The 18,264-nt window shown below is 48.1% G+C and overlaps 7 protein-coding genes across 7 annotated transcripts; 4 read left to right on the top strand and 3 right to left on the bottom strand.

Annotated features, from left to right (window-relative positions):
• Positions 1-1,220: 1,220 nt before the first annotated feature.
• On the bottom strand, positions 1,221-3,401 carry HD556DRAFT_1448187 (uncharacterized protein; the record flags this gene model as incomplete). The annotated part of the gene is made up of 5 exons (XM_041307385.1): positions 1,221-2,335; positions 2,398-2,504; positions 2,560-2,688; positions 2,745-3,118; positions 3,171-3,401. 5 exons carry the CDS (start codon positions 3,399-3,401, stop codon positions 1,221-1,223), a joined length of 1,956 nt encoding a protein of 651 aa, XP_041155305.1.
• Positions 3,402-3,647: 246 nt separating this feature from the next.
• On the top strand, positions 3,648-4,276 carry HD556DRAFT_1312302 (uncharacterized protein; the record flags this gene model as incomplete). The annotated part of the gene is made up of 4 exons (XM_041300636.1): positions 3,648-3,759; positions 3,810-3,908; positions 4,018-4,184; positions 4,244-4,276. 4 exons carry the CDS (start codon positions 3,648-3,650, stop codon positions 4,274-4,276), a joined length of 411 nt encoding a protein of 136 aa, XP_041155306.1.
• A 443-nt stretch (positions 4,277-4,719) lies between these two features.
• HD556DRAFT_1448189 (uncharacterized protein) lies at positions 4,720-5,514 on the top strand (the record flags this gene model as incomplete). Its single annotated transcript, XM_041307386.1, has 3 exons — positions 4,720-4,799; positions 4,866-5,045; positions 5,100-5,514. The coding sequence occupies 3 exons, from the start codon at positions 4,720-4,722 to the stop codon at positions 5,512-5,514; spliced, it is 675 nt and encodes a 224-aa protein (XP_041155307.1).
• Positions 5,515-5,601: 87 nt separating this feature from the next.
• HD556DRAFT_1448190 (uncharacterized protein) lies at positions 5,602-9,264 on the top strand (the record flags this gene model as incomplete). Its single annotated transcript, XM_041307387.1, has 11 exons — positions 5,602-5,982; positions 6,033-6,254; positions 6,304-6,669; positions 6,721-6,914; positions 6,966-7,131; positions 7,180-7,328; positions 7,384-7,784; positions 7,836-8,021; positions 8,071-8,209; positions 8,261-8,943; positions 8,999-9,264. 11 exons carry the CDS (start codon positions 5,602-5,604, stop codon positions 9,262-9,264), a joined length of 3,153 nt encoding a protein of 1,050 aa, XP_041155308.1.
• Positions 9,265-9,870: 606 nt separating this feature from the next.
• HD556DRAFT_1448191 (uncharacterized protein) lies at positions 9,871-10,470 on the bottom strand (the record flags this gene model as incomplete). The annotated part of the gene is made up of 1 exon (XM_041307388.1): positions 9,871-10,470. One exon carries the CDS (start codon positions 10,468-10,470, stop codon positions 9,871-9,873), a length of 600 nt encoding a protein of 199 aa, XP_041155309.1.
• A 1,228-nt stretch (positions 10,471-11,698) lies between these two features.
• On the top strand, positions 11,699-14,479 carry HD556DRAFT_1245812 (uncharacterized protein; the record flags this gene model as incomplete). The annotated part of the gene is made up of 3 exons (XM_041298564.1): positions 11,699-12,375; positions 12,418-13,096; positions 14,099-14,479. Coding segments are annotated over 3 exons (1,737 nt in total), but the record flags the coding sequence as incomplete, so codon positions are not given.
• An 879-nt stretch (positions 14,480-15,358) lies between these two features.
• Positions 15,359-18,255, bottom strand: HD556DRAFT_1405981 (uncharacterized protein). The gene is made up of 10 exons (XM_041303993.1): positions 18,009-18,255; positions 17,750-17,951; positions 17,470-17,698; positions 17,288-17,417; positions 17,108-17,228; positions 16,907-16,977; positions 16,403-16,856; positions 16,197-16,352; positions 16,144-16,170; positions 15,359-16,091 (listed from the first exon to the last, which is right to left on the bottom strand). The coding sequence occupies exons 1-10, from the start codon at positions 18,183-18,185 to the stop codon at positions 15,427-15,429; spliced, it is 2,232 nt and encodes a 743-aa protein (XP_041155311.1). The 5' UTR covers positions 18,186-18,255; the 3' UTR covers positions 15,359-15,426.
• Between the last annotated feature and the right edge of the window lie 9 nt (positions 18,256-18,264).

Raw genomic sequence — 18,264 nt, forward strand, 5'->3', positions numbered from 1 at the left:
CTCTCTCGTCTATGCTTACTCCCATTCCTGCTAACGATTCTCGGATCCTTAACAGGTCTCCGAAATGCACCTTCACGTCTCCGCCTTCCTCGCATCTGGTGTTCTGGAGTTTGCGTCGCAGATCTATCTGCACCATCTCCGTCTTGCCTTCGTGGATTCGGCATACTTCTGCCCATATTTTCGAGGCTTCCCCGAGGTTCTGGATGCGCAACAATAGTCGGTCCGAGACCGTACTAAATATGTGTTGTTTGACGAGTGAGTCCTTCTGTTGAAACTCGTCTTCCTTCTTCTCCTGTTCTTCAATCTCCGTTTGGGTAGCTACTGATTTGTTTGGCTTCAGTGCTTGTCCTTGCGAGTCGATCTCGAAAGGTACAGGCTCCTTCGTCCTACCATCAAGATAGCGCATCAAACCTCGTGCTCGTATCACCGTTTGGGCCCTTTCCTTGTAGGTTATCCAGTTCGTTCCGTCGTCGGCGAGCTGGGGGATATTATATAGTGATGTGGAACCGGGGAGTCGGCCAGGCTATACTGTTAATATTAAGCATAATACTATCTAGTTAGAAACAGTATGGTTTTGTAAGTTTGTCTCTTAGGGCTTCAGTGCCAATGGTGATGCTTAATGCATTCACACGATGCTTAACGCTCCAGACACTCGTTCTGGCGATTTTTGACCAATCTAGGACGAAATACCAATTCCTGGGGTTCCTTTGATTTGTTCCTGTAGCCAGCAGATCTATGCATTCAGATCGTGGTTCTGGTGGTTCCTAAAATCGGGTCAGGATCTTGCGGTCGAAATTTCACTAAGTCATTTGCGAGTCGGCCATTCTCACTAGATAGTATTATGCTTAATATTAACAGTATAGCCTGCGTCTCCTTTGATTTGTGTAGTAGCGAGAGGGAATGTACACTTGCATAATTCATTGAAGTCTGGATCAATGCTCAATGTTCAACCTCAAAAAGATATCTCCTAGGTCAGTTTGGAATTTTCGAGTACGGCGTTGAATTTCGTATGTCATTAATGATCAAGGGCAAGAAAAATTTAACATATGTACTACCACTATTATACGACGACATGTATACGAAAAACGAGGGACCAGAACACAATAAGTCACAATTATGATATCATTATGATATCAAACAGAAGGTACTGAAAATGGTGCGAGAGATATGTCAGTAAACGATTCAATGCATTGAGCAAGCGTGGACTCACTTTAAAAGTCCTATCTCCGAGTTCTCGCTCGCTTGTTGATTTGGCCAATTTGGTTCGCCTGCGCCATACGGGTGGACTCCTGCCGAATACGACCAGTCTTTCGCAGTGTATTCGGATCAGCAGACTCGATAACCTGCATGCCTGTGTCGACAGCCTTTGACGCACGCTTTCGTTTTACCTTGAGTGTTTTCTCTGGTGCGCTATGTAGCACTTCTCCGTTTTGTGGAGTCTCCGCCGCAGGAGACGCAGGAGGTATGGAAGGGAGAACTGGGGCAGGGAGTGACGGGGAATGGAGAACCGGGGCAGGGAGTGACGGGGCAGGGAGAACCAAAGAAGGGAGTGACGGGGCAGGGAGAACCAAAGAAGGGAGTGACGGGGCAGGGAGAACCGAAGAAGCGAGAACTGGGGCAGCGACAGCCGGGGCAGCGACAACCGGTGAAGGGAGAACCTGTGAAGGGAGAACTGGGGAGTGACGTGGAAGGGAGTGGGAAGGGAGTGACGGGAACATGAATTGTGGGATTGCTATAGGTGGCAAGGAAGGTAGCGAGTGCGAAGGGAGTGACGGGAACGTGAATTGTGGGGTTGCTATAGGTGGCAAAGAAGGTAGCGAGTGCGATGCTGCCGATTGTGTAAACGAACGTGGTGTGATTGGGGACAACTGTAGCGCAGGGGGGAAAGAGTTTGTTGAAGACAGGAATGATCGCAGTGCAGGTGGCGTCCCCCAGGTGGAAGTGCTTGTAGATCCATTGGGCATGCTTGGAGATCCGTCAAGTAAGGGGCGGAGAAGAGGCGGCGGATTTTCCCAATTCGGCGCGTCAAATGATTCTGTGGGATCTTTTGTGAATGAGACGTCTTGGAGGCCGTATCCGTTGGATGACTGCAGACCGACATTGGGGAAGGAGACGGATGGGTCATGTTGGAGGTTGTAGAGCTCAGTGGAAGCAGGGGGTGCAGATAAAACCAGAGGCGGTGATTGAACAGATGTTGTAGCCGGAGGTGTTATGGTAAGTGCATCTGGCTGAGAGCAGCCAGAATCAAGTGGCTGGGAAGCGGATGGCGTGGATGGCGTACTACTAGATGCTGAAGCATCATAGTTGATTGCACGTGTCTTCCTGATGTGCGGTGCTATATTTGAAGTTGCAAACATTGAACATTGAGTCTTTGCTAGTAGTATGGGAAGCACTTACGAAAAATTGTGCCAATGAAGTCGACATACGCCTTCAAGTGTGTCTCGTTGAATTGCGGTGTCGCTTGTTTCCAATTGAGACCAGTTGCATTCACACCTGAATGGTAACTGCAGTGCCTGTGAGATTCCCGCGCTCATAAATCAACAACAACATCTTATCTACCTCATAGCATTAATATTGCCGTCCAAACGCGGGTCTGGTCCAGCGCCGATCAGACTCCATTCCCAACCCGTCATGTCTTTGATGACTTGCATGAATTGTGAAATCGGACCCATACACTCAGTAAGTGCCCTGTAAAATCACCCATTGAGCAACTTAAAGCGTGAGTGTTGTAGAATGGTTCATACATAGCATATTGAGCATTGGTAGGGGCCCCATCTGGCTTCTTGAGGACTTCCGATGCCTTGGCATCCCGTTCCGCCTGAACCTTTGCCCTACACAAGGCCTTCACATCCTCACTCGCGTCCTCATAAGCTGTGCGTGTCATCAATTTCACAGCTCCCAACTTTTCCCTCTTGGTAAGGCCGTTTGAAGCGATGCTCTCCTTCACTTGCTGCTGAATATCATCTGCATACCTCATTTTCGAGAAAACTTCAGCCTCGGTGTGGACGCGGGTGCCCTTGGCTTTGCTGGTAAGTATCTGTCGGATTGTTTTACCCATTGCGTTTACAGCAGTGCGGCCGCTTTTCTGAGAACGGTAATTAAACCAATTCTTGATTTTCTTATGAAATGGTAAGCGGGTCTAATTGGTTCTCATGAAATGATAAACTCACCTTTTGCCTGAGATCAACAGCTGTACCTTTCGCCTCCTTTTGCTCTTCTGACAAGACTCCCGGCGCTTCGCCAAAAATCGCAAGTTCCTCCGGAAACCTTCTGAACCACTCTGAGAACACAGGGCCCCAGAATTGCGTGACAGACGCCCCGACTTGTGCCTTCAAAAAATCGTTGTACTTCGACTCAAGGAAAGCTTTCTGTTCTGGTGTTGTCCATTCTGCAGGCGGCATCTGCCCCTGCCGGATCAGTATGATCTTAATTTAATTTATGAAATGTATGTCATGGCTTACCTCGGCCTTTTTGACAGTCGCGGGTGTCCCAAGTTGTCGAGTTTGCGCCCGCCAACCCGAAATTAAAGTTCAAAATCACACGAGGTCAGTCCGTTGTCCAATCACAATGCATCGGAGCTAAAATTATGCTCATATAATCATTCTATAATCATCCTCGGTTGACATTTTCACTCCCGCGTGCTCCAAATGACAAACCCTGACACTGCCGCCTCATACAACGTACCTGAAAATGGGTACTTTGGGCCAGTATTTACCACGAACGAGCTCACAGCAGCATTACAATTAATTCGCGACCAAGGTATGTTACGCACACAGAAACCTGCCAGCTCACGTACTCGAAATTCACAGTCCAAGAATCCGCCGGCTCATCTGAGACTGAATATTATGGGCCAGTATTCGCTATGAGCGAGCTTGCGTCCGCGCTTAAACTGATTCACGACCAAGATGGTATGTAATTACCTACTAGACCTGCATTATGTATTGACCCATGACACCAAGTAATGACAAAAGCTCACAATGGCTACTCGCTTGCCGATGCACCTTTACCATCGCCTAGTTTGCAGGGCTGCCCTGCTTGCATTTTCCGTACTCACCGTCAAACTTGTTACGTCTGCCGCGCACATATTTCCGCATGTCACGCATCATCCTCCCGGGCCACTGAGTCTATGTCACTCACAACAAACACTACGGCAAACGATAAACGACAACAGTGAAATGGACACTGTACGTGTTTATTCAGTATGACATAATTGAAACTGACGCGGAGATCTTGATCACATCAGGTTTTAACATTGCAGCAACGAAAATTCACGTAGGGAGAGTTTAATGGAGTATCTCGTACATACATGTTCACTTATGTACACCGTGTTAAGCTTGAACTTGAGCGCTTGAGCAATGAACATAAATTCATTAAAACACATCATATCTTGAGCACGCGGGTTTTCGGTCTGGTCACAAAGCATTGGTGTAGTACCTTATCAATTAAGCACGGGTTTTGGTCAGACCAAAAAGCATTGGTGCGGTACCATATTAATGATGATAGTATCAATTGATCCAGGTGCATGGTAGCTTTGACTGTGTATACTCATAATGTTTGTAGAGAATAAGACCCTCATTAAAGCTTAGATGTATTGCGAGAATTGTGTTAAGTTGCAAGTAGTTTTGGTCTGACCATTGCGCAAGTAGCTTTAGCTTTGGTTCAATTGAGTTATGGTCTGACCAGAACCTTTGCACTTCTTTTTCAACCAACTACTACGCCATGCCACGTCCTCCTATACATAAAACAAATCAGGCTAAACTACAAGCCGCTCGTGAAAAGTCCCAGCGCCACTATGCGAAGTACGTTTGTTTAATTAATTGTCTGCGGTGCAATGTTCCTGACTAGGCAACCAATTGAAGAAACAGAGAGAGTATCCTCAAAAGACGACGAGAACTTCGTGTTGAAAAAAATAAACCAACGCGGGAGACCCGACAGTTTGAGAAGGCAGTTGCGAGAGCCTTGAAAAGCCATGACGACTCGGATGAAGATGAGAGTGACACTGAGCTGGAGACTGATGAATCTAGCGATGATGAGAATGACACACCGTATGTTTTATAAATAGAAACTGATATGGCGAACATAAAATTAACATTCAACAGATCAGATCTCCCAGGGTGCCTCCTTGCTCTCAAAGAGATCAAGGACGAGATGTTGTCATTGACCGATGATCGTGAACCCCAGAAATTTGTCGAGGACAACCTCCTTCACTACGTCAAAAGCATCAAATACACGGACGACCGTGGTGATAATGGTGACATCACCATTATCTCAAACACAATGCTCAAGGTTCAAGATATTCTAAATCGCTCAATTCGCGTGCAAGATCAACTCCTTAATTTTTGTGGCCCAATCTCAGACGAGTTTCGTACAGCTAACTCAATGTCTCGATTTCTCAGCACCACGGCTGCATATCTTGAAGAAATTGATTATTTGATTCACTGGGAGGGAGTTTCTGAACTTTGCGTTGCTCACTCGTTAGGGGAGTTAATGTATCAGAAAAACCTCCGCGTTTGAGTCACGTTCACACGGATGTACTAGTGTACGGCTTGCATTTGCCTCGTGTTTACCAGCAATACATCTACCCACCACATTCCAACGACCATGGTTAGCAAACGTCGACGACAATACAACAAAGAAGTGCGGGATAAATTTTATGTTTACAATCAAGAACTTGAAGAGGCTCGTCAACTTGCCTTGGCACCCGCGACACAGAGAGAGGAAGCTTCTCAGACGTCAACCCACCGGCACAAACACACTTCATTCACTCAGACCCAGGATACGACTTGCAGTAGACTATCTGCACGAGTCGAATATTTTGAAGGCTTAGCATCCGTAAGCACGGAACATCAAGCTCAAGTTTTACCCGTGTATGATCCTCAATCTTTCGATGACTTTGATTTCAACATCGTGGATGGTGCGCATGACACCTACTTAGAAGATACCAACACCGAGCAAGTTAGAAAGCGAAAACGCACTGCAGGGGTAAGCACAAGCGCTCTGAATATTTGTATTTGTAAATTAATTTTGTGCAGGATTATCCACTCGCATCATGGCTTCCCGAACGAGACACATTTATCCTGGAGATGTTAAGATTGGAAGGACGCGGAGACTTCATAACTCAAGCCATTTGCCATGGATCGTATGGCTGCTCTTTGCCTGCTGAATTTCGTTGCGAGGATTGTTTTGGCACCGAGCTATACTGTCAGCCATGCACCTTGGAGAAGCACCGTGAGCATCCATTGCACAGGATTAAGGTAAGCCGCTTGAACATTTTCAAAAGAACTATCATTGAACATCTCTTAGCATTGGAAGGACGAGTTTTTTCACGCTGTCACACTCAAATCTCTCGGACTGCGAATTCAACTGGGACACCCCACCCAAGAGCGCTGCTACAACCCCGCTGCTTGCCAAGATTTCATTGTACTCCATGTGAATGGTGTTCATGAAGTCGCTTTAGACTTCTGCGGGTGCGAGACCGCTCAAAGTCCCACCACCCAGCTGCTTCGCATTCGATGGTTCCCTGCAACAGTCCTAGAGCCGAAAACCGCAGCAACATTCAAGCTTCTTCGGCATTTTCACATTCTCTCGTTCGAATCTAAGGTCTCAACGTTCGAATATTGGCAGACCTTAACGCGTCTTACTCACAATAGAGGGGTGGTCGTTGTGAAAGTAAGTTAACTCTTATTAGCGGTTTTGTAATTATCTGACACTCAATGATAGGATCGTTATGATGCTCTACTTCGAATGATAAGGGAATGGCGAAACATTACTTTACTCAAACGCTTTGGACGGGGACACGATCCCGCGGGTACTGGAGCAACAGAGCAAGGTTCATGCGCCGTCTTGTGTCCGGCTTGTCCTCAGCCAGGTAAGAATCTTCCTGAGAACTGGGAGAGTGCCCCTCCCGAAACTCGGTATGTGCTTCAACCTGTATCATTAGAATTGCGCTGATCAACTTTATCCAGCTGGTTATATGCCTTGTTTCTCGCGATTGACGCGAACTTCCGTCTGGCACGCAAGAATGTTTCATCAGATCAAATGGACCCTGGGCTCAACCGTGGCTGGGCGTACTTCGTGGAGGAACGACAATACAAGACATTTCTTACTGATGTCGGGAGATGTCCGCAGGAGGTAAGGTCATTCAATTTCAAACTCGAATCATGTCTGACAGCAACTTAGAAAAGCACATGCGCAAGCCATAACGCAGTCAATTTAGCAGAAACGAAAAACTCTCGGGGCCTGGCAGCCACTGGAGCAGGAACCGTTGACTGCTCGCGACACAATTTCAAACGACCCTGTGGTGTCGGTGACTTGCAAAAAGGAGAAAAGTACGTCAATGACATGCCTGATTTAACTCTGTTACTGATGCTTGCTTTTTTATAGGTACGTGAACATGGATTATCTCTTCTTTTCGACCATGCAATACACGGGGGATATTGCGGTCCTCAACATATCTTATGACATCGCTTGTCAATGGAGCACGAATCTTTGGCAGCGCATGCATCGATACCCATCGACGATTCATCTCCGCCACCACGACAACAAGACCATCACGTTTCTTGTGCCAAAATTCCATCTTCCTGCGCACATCGATATTTGCCAGATAACTTACTCTCACAACCTCCTCAAAGGCATGGGCCGGACAGATGGAGAGGCACCTGAGCGTGGATGGGCCAACATCAATCCGGTTGCTACGAGCACTCGCGAGATGGGTCCAGGATCACGCCGCGATACTCTGGACGACCACTTCGGTGATTTTAATTGGAAGAAGGTCACGAATATGGGTAAGTATCATTCAATATGTCTTAGTTAACTACATCTGACTCGTTATTTAGGTGTCAGTCTATCACGAAAGCTCAAAGCCGCTGTTCCTGAACGCGACCAGCATGTACGCGATTTTGAAGACTTCGACAACGCACTTCAACACGAGAGACCCGAACAGGTGGCGGAATGGAGGCTGGCAGTGGAAAAATGGGAATCAGATTCGTCGCAAGAGAATCCGTTCGCACTTACAGGCAAACGTATGTCACTAGATTGTCCGAGGAATTCGAAATACTCACTATCGTCTAGCACTAACGCAAGCAGCTGTACGACTCAGTCTCTCTCAGCAAGAAGCTGACAACCTCGAGCATGGTATGGATGACTCACTGCACGAGGAAGTCTCGCGCAGTGTGTTAATCTCCTCAGGAATGGAGATCGAGGATCAGCAGTAAGTCTTCAATTGTCGAAGTTTCATATACATGCTGAGGCTATTTTGCAGGTGTCGGCTTGCGAGAGATATCGAGCTTCTGGGAGGGCACCCAACGGACTTACAGCGCACGAAGCTTCAAGAACGGAGCAACATTTTACGACGCAAAATAGAACAATGGAGCAAGGTCCAACTTTTGTACATGCCGGTCGTTGCTCGCCTTCGCGCATCAGATATTCCAACCAGCAGGACCCATTCGACTGAGGAGAAGGTTCACGAGATCGAACTGTGGCTTCCCTCCAAGATCTACGGAGATGCAGCAGACCCAGTGCATCAATGTGATGCCACGCTGTGTCAGTATGAATGGGAGCTTCGCAGGGCCCAGGCATATGATGCGCTGGATGAGCTCCGACGTCACCTGCGACTACGCGCCCATCTTTACAAATTCAAAGACGCCCATATTCGTGGCCAGCGGGCTAACACACGCGCGTCAGCTATCATTGACAAAGTCGAGTCGAATGTGTCCGTCGCTGCTGCAAGATATCGCAGAGCATGGTCTGCACTCGAACATCTCTCCTTTGCTCTGTCTCGCACTACATGGAAGGAGGAGTTCCCGAAACTGGAGAATGACGACATCCGCGGCATGTCTCAAGGCAAGCCAGGCCAATCGTCTGGCAACCGTACATTGTCCTGGATATGGAAGGCACGTGGCATCGCTAGTGACGCTCCTGAAGGGGAGACGGTCCTCAACGAATGTAGGTTATGTTTTCTTTTATTATTTTACAATTGCTGATACCGAATTATTACTAGCATTAAGAATTGAATGGTGCAAGTCTCGCGCACGAGCTACGCGTTGGGTCGAGGAGGTGCAACTTCTTCGAGAGGAGATGAGGCGTGTCGCGGCATACCTCTTGTGGCATGCTGCGTGGTGGGATGCGCAAGCAGATCGTCGCACAGGGCTCGCGCTTGCAGAGGTTGAAGGTATCAGAGGATATGCAAAGCGTCAGGCAGCCGTGCGGCGGGATCTCCATGATACATTCCTCTCAAAGTGGGGTGCCGTGAATGGCATTTTTTAATTTACACAGTGATCTATTTACAATGTTCTGACGAAGCAATCAAATTCATTGGTGACGCACTCCGGTCCTAAAAATACCAACATTTCCAGTAGCATCGAGATCACAAGAGAGATCCCGATCTTTGGAACCACTGAGGCATCGTGCCTGGTATCATTCGAGTGACATGGGGGATGTGCTGTTGAGGACGTGAAGCTTCATGAAGCTTCACGTTGGTAGCTCAGAGACGAACTTACAAAAGGTACTGTGTGTAATTAGATATGGTTAAGTATCACCCTGCCATGAACAGGTGAGTCGGCGGGGAGCGTCGTATCCATGGTAGTAGCAGGGCTCATAACCTGTTGTAGTATGTAGACTTTAGGATAGGATTGAATATATTAATTTGACTGACTTTATTCTAAATATCACTACAGTATATATATACTATGATACGCGAATTGTAAGTATACGGTCCGTGTGTGTGTAAGCGCGGACTTGTCCATGGTCCGCGTTTTACGATGACAAATCGTGTCCGTCTCGGATAACTCCGGCTATTAGTCGTTCCCTACATTACTCATACTTGTACGTATTACTAAGCCTTTCTATCATGTGCTCGTACCTTCATCTCCATTATGTGCTAACTCTAACACCTTCGTCATGCGACGACGACGTCTGCTCGCTCCCGCGAGCCCTTTCTTCAACGTGTCTCCTATCAGAGATACGTTGTTTCTCTTCTTGGGTGAGGTGCTTCTCAGCTTCTCTCACTAGGTCAGGTTCAATCTGATCCTTAGTCTTGGGCTTGCGTTTGGCTGCCCGTCTAGACTTAATTCGGCGGTCCTTGACCGTTTTCCATGGTGTGCCACTCTCTGACTCCGCCGAAGATTCACTGGTGGTGACGAATGGGTTATTGACAGGTTCGTCATTTAAATTTTCTACTACACCGGTCGACTGACGACGACCAGTCGTTGCGCTATCAACGCTAGCCGAACGCACTCCAGCCTCTGGCTGGGGCGTATCTGACCTCATTCGTACCACGTCACTATAGGAGCGAGCGGGTCTGAGAACGGAGTCACCCAGACGCGAGAAGGATCTCTCGGTAGGGGACAGGGTTGGGGTTGCATCGTTAGTGCTATTTTCAGTTAAAGGGGACTCAACTAAAGTCCCAGGGATCGTTTGTTCAACGTTTAGCGTTGCGGAACGTTGGGATTGAAGGTTGTAGTGTGAAGACATGGTATGTTTTTGGTTCATTGTGGTACTTTACGGTGGGCCTAACCGTAATCGTTCCAGGGACGAGGAGTTTTAACGAAGGTTTGTTATCGGAAAGTGGGAAGACTTTTGGATGTTAAAAAAGATGTGACAGTGACTATTTAGCTCGCGAAGCTCGAAGTCAATGGCACAAGAGAAGAACGTTCTCGGGAAATAACAGGATAAAAGTCTGATATTTTGGGTCCAGAAAACACTACTGTACGACTACGAATGGACTCTGTTTTTATACTACTGAGGTTCGGGGGATAACGGTAAAGAGAGGCAGTGGGGACAGAAACGGGTAGTAAGTACGTCGGCCGAGCATATAGTAGAGTAGCTGTAGCTATAGGAATAAATGAGTCCAATACGTTTTAGACAAGGGTGAGAAGCAGTCAGTGACGAGCACGATCTCTGAGTGACTGTTACAGAGCTGTTGCCAAATAGACAACCACAACAACCCTTGAGCACCCACACTTGTCCTCATCGCGCCCACAGTGCACACAGGACTGGCAGCAGTACAAAGAGCAGTACAGGTTCTAGGTTCTACTCCATACGGAAGTAGACCGTAGGAGGTGGGACCGGGAAAGATGACTGTTCCGGAAAGTCTATGTCGATTCAGTCATTTACATTAAGGTGCGTTCAACTCTTAAGTCTGTCCACAAAATTTGACCTCTGCATCCCAAGACTCCAACGTGCACCGTCATCTGGCGGTTCTGTCTTGCTGTACGGTACCAAGCAGTGGCCCATGTGGGCTAGTAGTGTTTGATGTCATGCACAGCAGCCTTGCGGCCTTGAAGCAGATGAGCGCCAGGAATGTCTGGTGTCAGCATGCGCAGTAGCCTCGTGACTTTGAAGCACAATTCATCCTTTAACTGTGCATTCCACCACCACCCAGCAGGCTTTTCATAGTCCCGAGATCATGACAATAGAATATCTATCTCACAATTCCGTGTCATTCGATAACTTGGCCATCTCGCGACCTTTTTTTTTTGTATAGATCCATAAGTCTGGTTCAAACCGTCGTACGTTGTTCCTTGAGACTCGCCAACATGATATTTAACTCTCAAACGCAGCTAGTATCTACTAGTTTCATTCCAGTACACAGTCGTGTCACGACCATCGTAAATGAATCAGGATTATTGTCAGCATTTCTATCCTATCCCTCTCTTACTCTCTAATCCCATTAGCAGTCCTGTCATCGCTTGAAAGAACTTGGGCGAGGCTGTCCCAAGTCGCTGTCCATGGCGCAGAATATGACTCCCGTGAACGACAGCCCCACCCGAAATGTTTGGAAGGGACTCGGGTGGACCTTCTCGACTACATCTACAGGTTGCTAAACAACCGAGAGCAAAGTCGACTCATCTGGCTACATGGTACTGCTGGGGTTGGAAAGTCTGCCGTTGCGTTCACTGTAGCTGAAAGGATGAGGAGTCTAAAAGTGACAGAGGAGACGAATGTCGAAAAGCGGCTCGCAGGAACATTCTTTTTCTCACAAAAATACACCGAACGCTGCACGACCGCATATTTTTTTGCGACACTTGTCTATCAGCTTGCTAGCAATTTTCCCAGCATCCGGGCGGATGTGAGCAAATCGATCCGCGATAATCCCGCTCTCTTAGATCCCAGCGAGTCTCTCCGCGTCCAGGTGGAGACGCTCTTTCTTCAACCACTCCGTGGGCTTCACCTCAGATTGCGCGGGTGTCAGCCTTTGACTTTTATTGTCGATGCCCTTGATGAGTGCACATCCGAATTTGAGCTTGCCGATCTCATCCTTTCCCTTGCACGGGTTCTTCATGAGCCTGATCTGCCCGTGATCCACATTCTTCTCACAAGTCGCTCGGAATTACATATATGTAGAACCATGGAAAATGAGGAAGTGCGGTCGTTGGTGTGCGAGATACCAGCGACAATCTCTGGAAAGGGCATTGATAGCATCATCTCATTGGACAGCGCTAACGTCGACAATGACATCTATATCTTCTTGCGGAATTTCTTCGGACAGCTGGGAAGTCGCCATCTTGACTTTCCTCAACCATCAACTGAACAACTTGAGCGACTTGCAAGCCGAGCGGGCAGACGTTTCATTGTAGCGTCTACGATGATGAAGTTTATCGACAATGAAGATAATGATCCCTACGATCAGCTGATGCTGATGCTCGAGCTAACAAGCGAGCTGCTACCAGGAACAGAGGTGTTCAAGTTCTACGATTGTATCCTCTCTACGTGTGCCGACCCTAAGCGGGCATATCTGCACTTGTCTGTCGTTGCTGCTCTCACAGACCCTCTGCCTCTCTCGCAAATCTCGACACTGCTTGGCCCCGGTTTGGGCAAGGATGTTGAGACAACTCTGATGCAGTTGCGGTCTGTCGTGGACATCCCTGCAGACAGCACTCTCCCCGTGAATATCTATCATTCCTCCATTCGCGACTATGTTTCAGATACCTTAAACTGCAGCCTCCGTCAAGTACACGATATGCCATCACCTCACTGCCTACTCGCACATTCCTGTTTCCGCTTGATGATGAAAGGCATTCCAGAAAATGCTGCACTTCTTGATGCCCTCTCGCAATTGGAGACGCAGAGCTCCGCTATGGAACCCGAGCTCCCCCGTGTGTGAAAACACTCATTGGCCTTCCTCATTCAACCGCCGGAGCCACTGTCAGTCCTCAGCGCTATTTTATGGCTTCGGGGAGATCGCAGTTCACATTCACAATCTTGGCTAGAGACTGTAGAGGGTCGCAACTGGCTGCAGACCGATGCAGGGCAAATGTGGCTGCTGTGGATTGAAGCTGGGAAAGACTGGCTGCTGAACACCCGAGCAGGGAAGGAATGGCTACTGCATGGGATTGGGAAAGAAATGCTGGTCGGAAGCGAGGAAGATTGGCTTCAGGATCAAGACGACCAGCAAACCTGGGTGCAGGCCCCGGGCAAGCAAGCTTGGGTGCAGATCTCAGGCGAGCGAAGCTGGATGAAGACCCCGAGTGGGCGAGACTGGCTTCAAACCCCGGGTGTAAAAGACTGGCTACAGACTCAAGACGGGCGACACTGGCTCCATACCCCGGGCGGGCAATTCTGGCTCCATACCAGGGACGGTAGAGATTGGCTGCAGACCCCATGCGGGCGAGACTGGCTGCAGACACCGACCTTGGTGGATTGGCGGCAGACCCAGGCAGGGCGAGAATGGCTGCAGACGCAAGGAGCGCAAGATTGGTTGCAGACCCAGGCAGGACGAGAATGGCTGCAGACTACAGGAGGGCGGAACTGGCTGCAGACATTGATAGGGAGAGAATGGCTGCGGACACAGGGAGGGAGAAACTGGCTGGAAGGGCAAGATGTCCAGGCGGCACTGGAGGAATTCTCAAGCACACTGGAAGCAATCAACGGGTATATCATCTTGCCAGAAATGCGTTTACTGCCAGCTTTCCAAGTCATCCAGCAGTTCAAGAACTTGCCGGATTTTCTGATGCTTCCGATGTTCCTGGCGTTAAGACACCATCATTCCACCTCTGCATCACCAAGTCTTTTTCCAATAGACGAGGAGATCATGCATGCTATGTATACCTTTACGACATTCGCAGACGAAGCACTGAAACGGAGTCGATCAGCCTCCGAGGCTCTCAAGTATGCTTGTCGAAACTGGGCTGTCCATCTCTCGCGAGCTCCACATCCATGGGATAACAAGCTTGATCATATATTCCATGCTTTCTGGAATCATCGCCTCCTTTCTTGGCTTGAACTGCAGTGGTGTTTGAAAGGCCTGCAGTCTTGCCTCGTTATTTTATCTGAAGGACAGAAACTTGCAAAGGTCTGTATTTCTAATCATTCTTGCCACTCATCCTGGAAACTAATATTACTTCATTCTATGTCCACTGTCTTATCCTCATCCTGGACCCCATTCACGTGCAGCCCAATAAAGTACAACCTGCTATTGTTCCTGACCCCAAAACGTCGACAATGCAATCATCAACACCCCCGCCCACCTCCGAAATGTTGAAGAAGGAATCGTCATCTCCCATACTTACTCCTCCCTCAGGGCTCGTCGGAACCCCACACGTATGTGTAACTCACCAACACACCTCGTGGCGTTCTCCCTCTAGTCCACCCTTTACATCACCCTTACCACATTCTCCCTCTCTGGAACTAGAAATTGCTGTGTCTCATGCTGGCACATCCAGAAAGCGCACGCTAGATGAACTTGGGCTTGATAGTGACATCCCATTCGAATATGTTGCCACCCCTACGCCCACAAAACGCCCAAAACGAGACAGCCAGAGCATACAGCCAGAGTGAATACCCACCTCTATCGAGATTTCCTCCGCGAGCATCTTGACGCGTGCAACGTCAAAAACCCGTTTGCACTGACCAAGTCGTTCCTGCGAGAGCGTCCTAGTTGTAAAATGGAAGTTTATCTCATCTTAGCGCGCCATTGTTATTTCATAGACTACTAATATATGCGCTCATACTTTGTAAATGCTATTGAAACTAAGATTCTTGTAATGCTGTCTGACTACAAGACAAGTGAATTTAATGCAGCACTTAGTCTCCCTTAGACAGCCTTTAAGAGATACAAAAGGTTAGAGAGTTTTCCTGATGCTTCTCCCGCTCCCTTGTCAGGTATCGGTGCAGAATACTCACTGCATCTGTCACCGGGATTGTGGGAACACTGACTGTATGCTCCGGGTCAGAAGAAACAAACACGGTATTCGCCAGGGAACAACATCAGTAAAACCTCGGATTTATTTTCCTTCATTATCCCACTTTTCTTGCCTTGGCGCTGGCGCTAAGGCATAAAAATTAATACAAGGAGTGATAACTCGATCTTTCCGAAATTTCTCAAAGGCGCAAAGGAGCGGTCCATTGGTTTTGCCACACAAAGGAGAGAAAATGCATATTAAGAGAGAAAAGAGTATTATAGATTCAAATAGTGTACAAGTAGCTAGATCAAAATGCAATCTCAAAGGCGTGATGGTCAGCGTATTTATTGATGTAGTAGGCGCGGAATGCATCATAGGAATGATAAAATTTGAGCTCTGGAGGCAGGAATTCCATGCCGTACACGGGAATAAGATGGGCAGCGCGATAAATGGCGTCAATATGAATGATTGCGTACCCAGCAGTATTGTTTGCACCCTCTCCTGGACGAACCATCCACATTCCCGTGTCTTCGTCTGCAGCATCGCCGATTTTGTCGAACCAGCGAACCACAACGCAGGGATAAACTTCGCCCCGGTACTGGAATGAAAAAAATGCGCAAACGCGCGCGACTTCGAGACCTTGCATGCCAGGTAGACTAGAGTCTGTGTTGACAAAGACACAGTCGTTGTGTGAATGCCCACCTCGCCAGGAGGGACAAGAGCGGATGTGTTCAGTGCGCATGCCACCAATACCACTCAAATCGCTCGGCGCATAAAACCGCGATGATGCCGAGTTGAAGACTGCAATTTTGCTGAGATAGAGGGGGCATTCAGAAAGAGGTACATTGGACGGATCGCGGGGGTCATCAGGATGCATCTGTTGAAATAAGAAGCGTCTGAGAAGGTCAGATAGGTGAGGAATATCAAGTTCCTCGGCGAGTTCAGGAATGGTTTGAGCGCGATTTTTGCCCTCTGTACAGTATGTTCAGTATTACGTTGAAAATCAGGAAAAAAGGACACCTACGGCGGGTTTTTGCCAGCGTTACGAACACTTGTAGAACGGTGGGCCCGTCAGACGGTCTATGTCGAGGTCCACATCAATATTGATCAAGGGAGGTGGAGGTGGTGCAGCAGGAGCAGGCACATGCATATCTGCTGCTGCTGCTGCTGCTTGAGCAGGTGCGAGTGCTGCCGCCCCGCCGTCTTCATCAACTTGGTCGATCTGCGCAGGAACTGTTATGCAAATTAGTTGAAATATATCTCGTAAGAAATGCGCGACTTACCTAAGGCATTGACTGCTGAGAGACAAGTGCCAGTGAGCATCCCCCGACGCGTGAAGTCGACTCGCAGTGCTGAAAGTTTGTTGAGCCGTTGATTGGTCAGTAATATCTGACCAAGCGCATTGAAACGGCTCGATCGTCGCCAGGGCTCCTTGACCGCTTTGATGTGCTTGTTCTCGGTGATTGACGAGCAGAGACCATTGGGTGCAGCAAAGAGTCGAATGTTTCGAACATAGTGCATGAGCGAGTGTTGACGAGGTAAGGAGAAGTGAAGGACGACACCCGTTGTCCTGAAGATTTCGCGGTAACGGTGAAAACGAGAGAGCGCATCTTCGATTTGAAGTAGAGAGTCTTCGGTGATGATATTGCGACGTACTAGATAACAAAAATCTAGAAGCGCACGAAAGGTGCGAACGACGTCTTGAGGTACATGGCCCTCGATAGCAGGTAAATAGACCTAAAGGATTCAATATTAGGTAGTAACAATACACAAAAATGACGACTCACTTTCATCAAGGCCTTGGAGTCATCTCCTGTCCACTGCTTGAATCCGCGCCCTTGAGGAAATCGTCGCAAGCCTGAAAACGAGGCGACAGCAGCAATTTTATGGCAATGATAAAAAAGTAAGCAATCCAAATACAAACCGAGCTCACCTGCGGTCAATATCATCCATAATTTTCTGTGCCTTCCGTTTGTTGTGTGTCTGACGGAGGTACTTCTCGACCCACGTCACGAGGTGATCCTTGAAGGCGTTTTTTATAAGTTGATGGAGGATATCTGGTGATATCATTTGATGGATATCGGCTCGGGGAAAGTCGTTTGTGAATGGCTGTCGAAATAGTATTAGTTTTGTAAATGAAAACAAGAGAAAAACGCTGAATGACTTACCACAAGTTGCGCGACTATTCCGAAGTCTTCCCAAAGATCTCCCGAGGGAGCTTCTTCGACGAGTGCCTCTGTATATTCGCGGCTACGGGGCAGCGCATCTTCGTCGAGATCTTCACGATTTGCAACACACCTTTAGAATAATGTGAGCGACCATGTAAATACATATTAAATGAAAGACATACTTTGGACACCAATTACGGACAATGCACGCTAATAAAACTTGCTCCTCATAATCCGCTATGTAAGGCCCTAGTCCATATATGACATGCCGGTAGTGGCCATCTCCGAAACGCGTTACTTCGGGAGTCGTCATGCCCGGCTTGAGCGGATCGAGAATTTTGGAAAGGGACGAATGGAATAACTGTCGACAAAATCTTCGGAACGAAGGTTCTTCAGCATGTTCCTGCGTAGCTGTATCATAGTTAGTCAGTTATAGAAATAGATTGCAGGATTGAAACATACTTTTCGGCATTGCCAGGAACCCAATGACGGCCACACCATCGCGATGCGCTCTTCGAACATTATTGTGGATGTTCCCAATGGAAGCATAGAGCGGGTAGTACTCGTTGTTACCCGTTCCGACTGAAACTGTCGTTTTGTCGCTGCCAAGGATGACAGGGACAAATGTCGACCCGAGAGTGCTCGGGTCTTTCGCGATTTCGTCCTAGATACATAGAGCCGTTAATATCAGACATTACGAAACAAAAAATGCATTACTTACTGCTTGATCCCACACCCAGTCACCAGACATGAAATCCTTCCATTGGCGCTTGTCGCCCTCAGTTGAATACTCCCTATACGGGCAGTAATCCATCTCGTTAGCATAAGTCGAATTTGCGAGCATATTACGCGCAACTTCACGTGGGTCACGGAACCAGACTTTGTATTCGCCATCCATCCAGGGCTTGTGCTCATCTGCAAGTCTCTCGCCATCATAGGCGACCATAAAGCGTTGCCATGGTACATCCCCAAAGGGC

The sequence above is a fragment of the Suillus plorans genome (assembly GCF_016647745.1).
Source record: "Suillus plorans strain S12 chromosome Unknown HD556scaffold_72, whole genome shotgun sequence".
NCBI classification, from domain to species: Eukaryota; Fungi; Basidiomycota; class Agaricomycetes; order Boletales; family Suillaceae; genus Suillus; species Suillus plorans.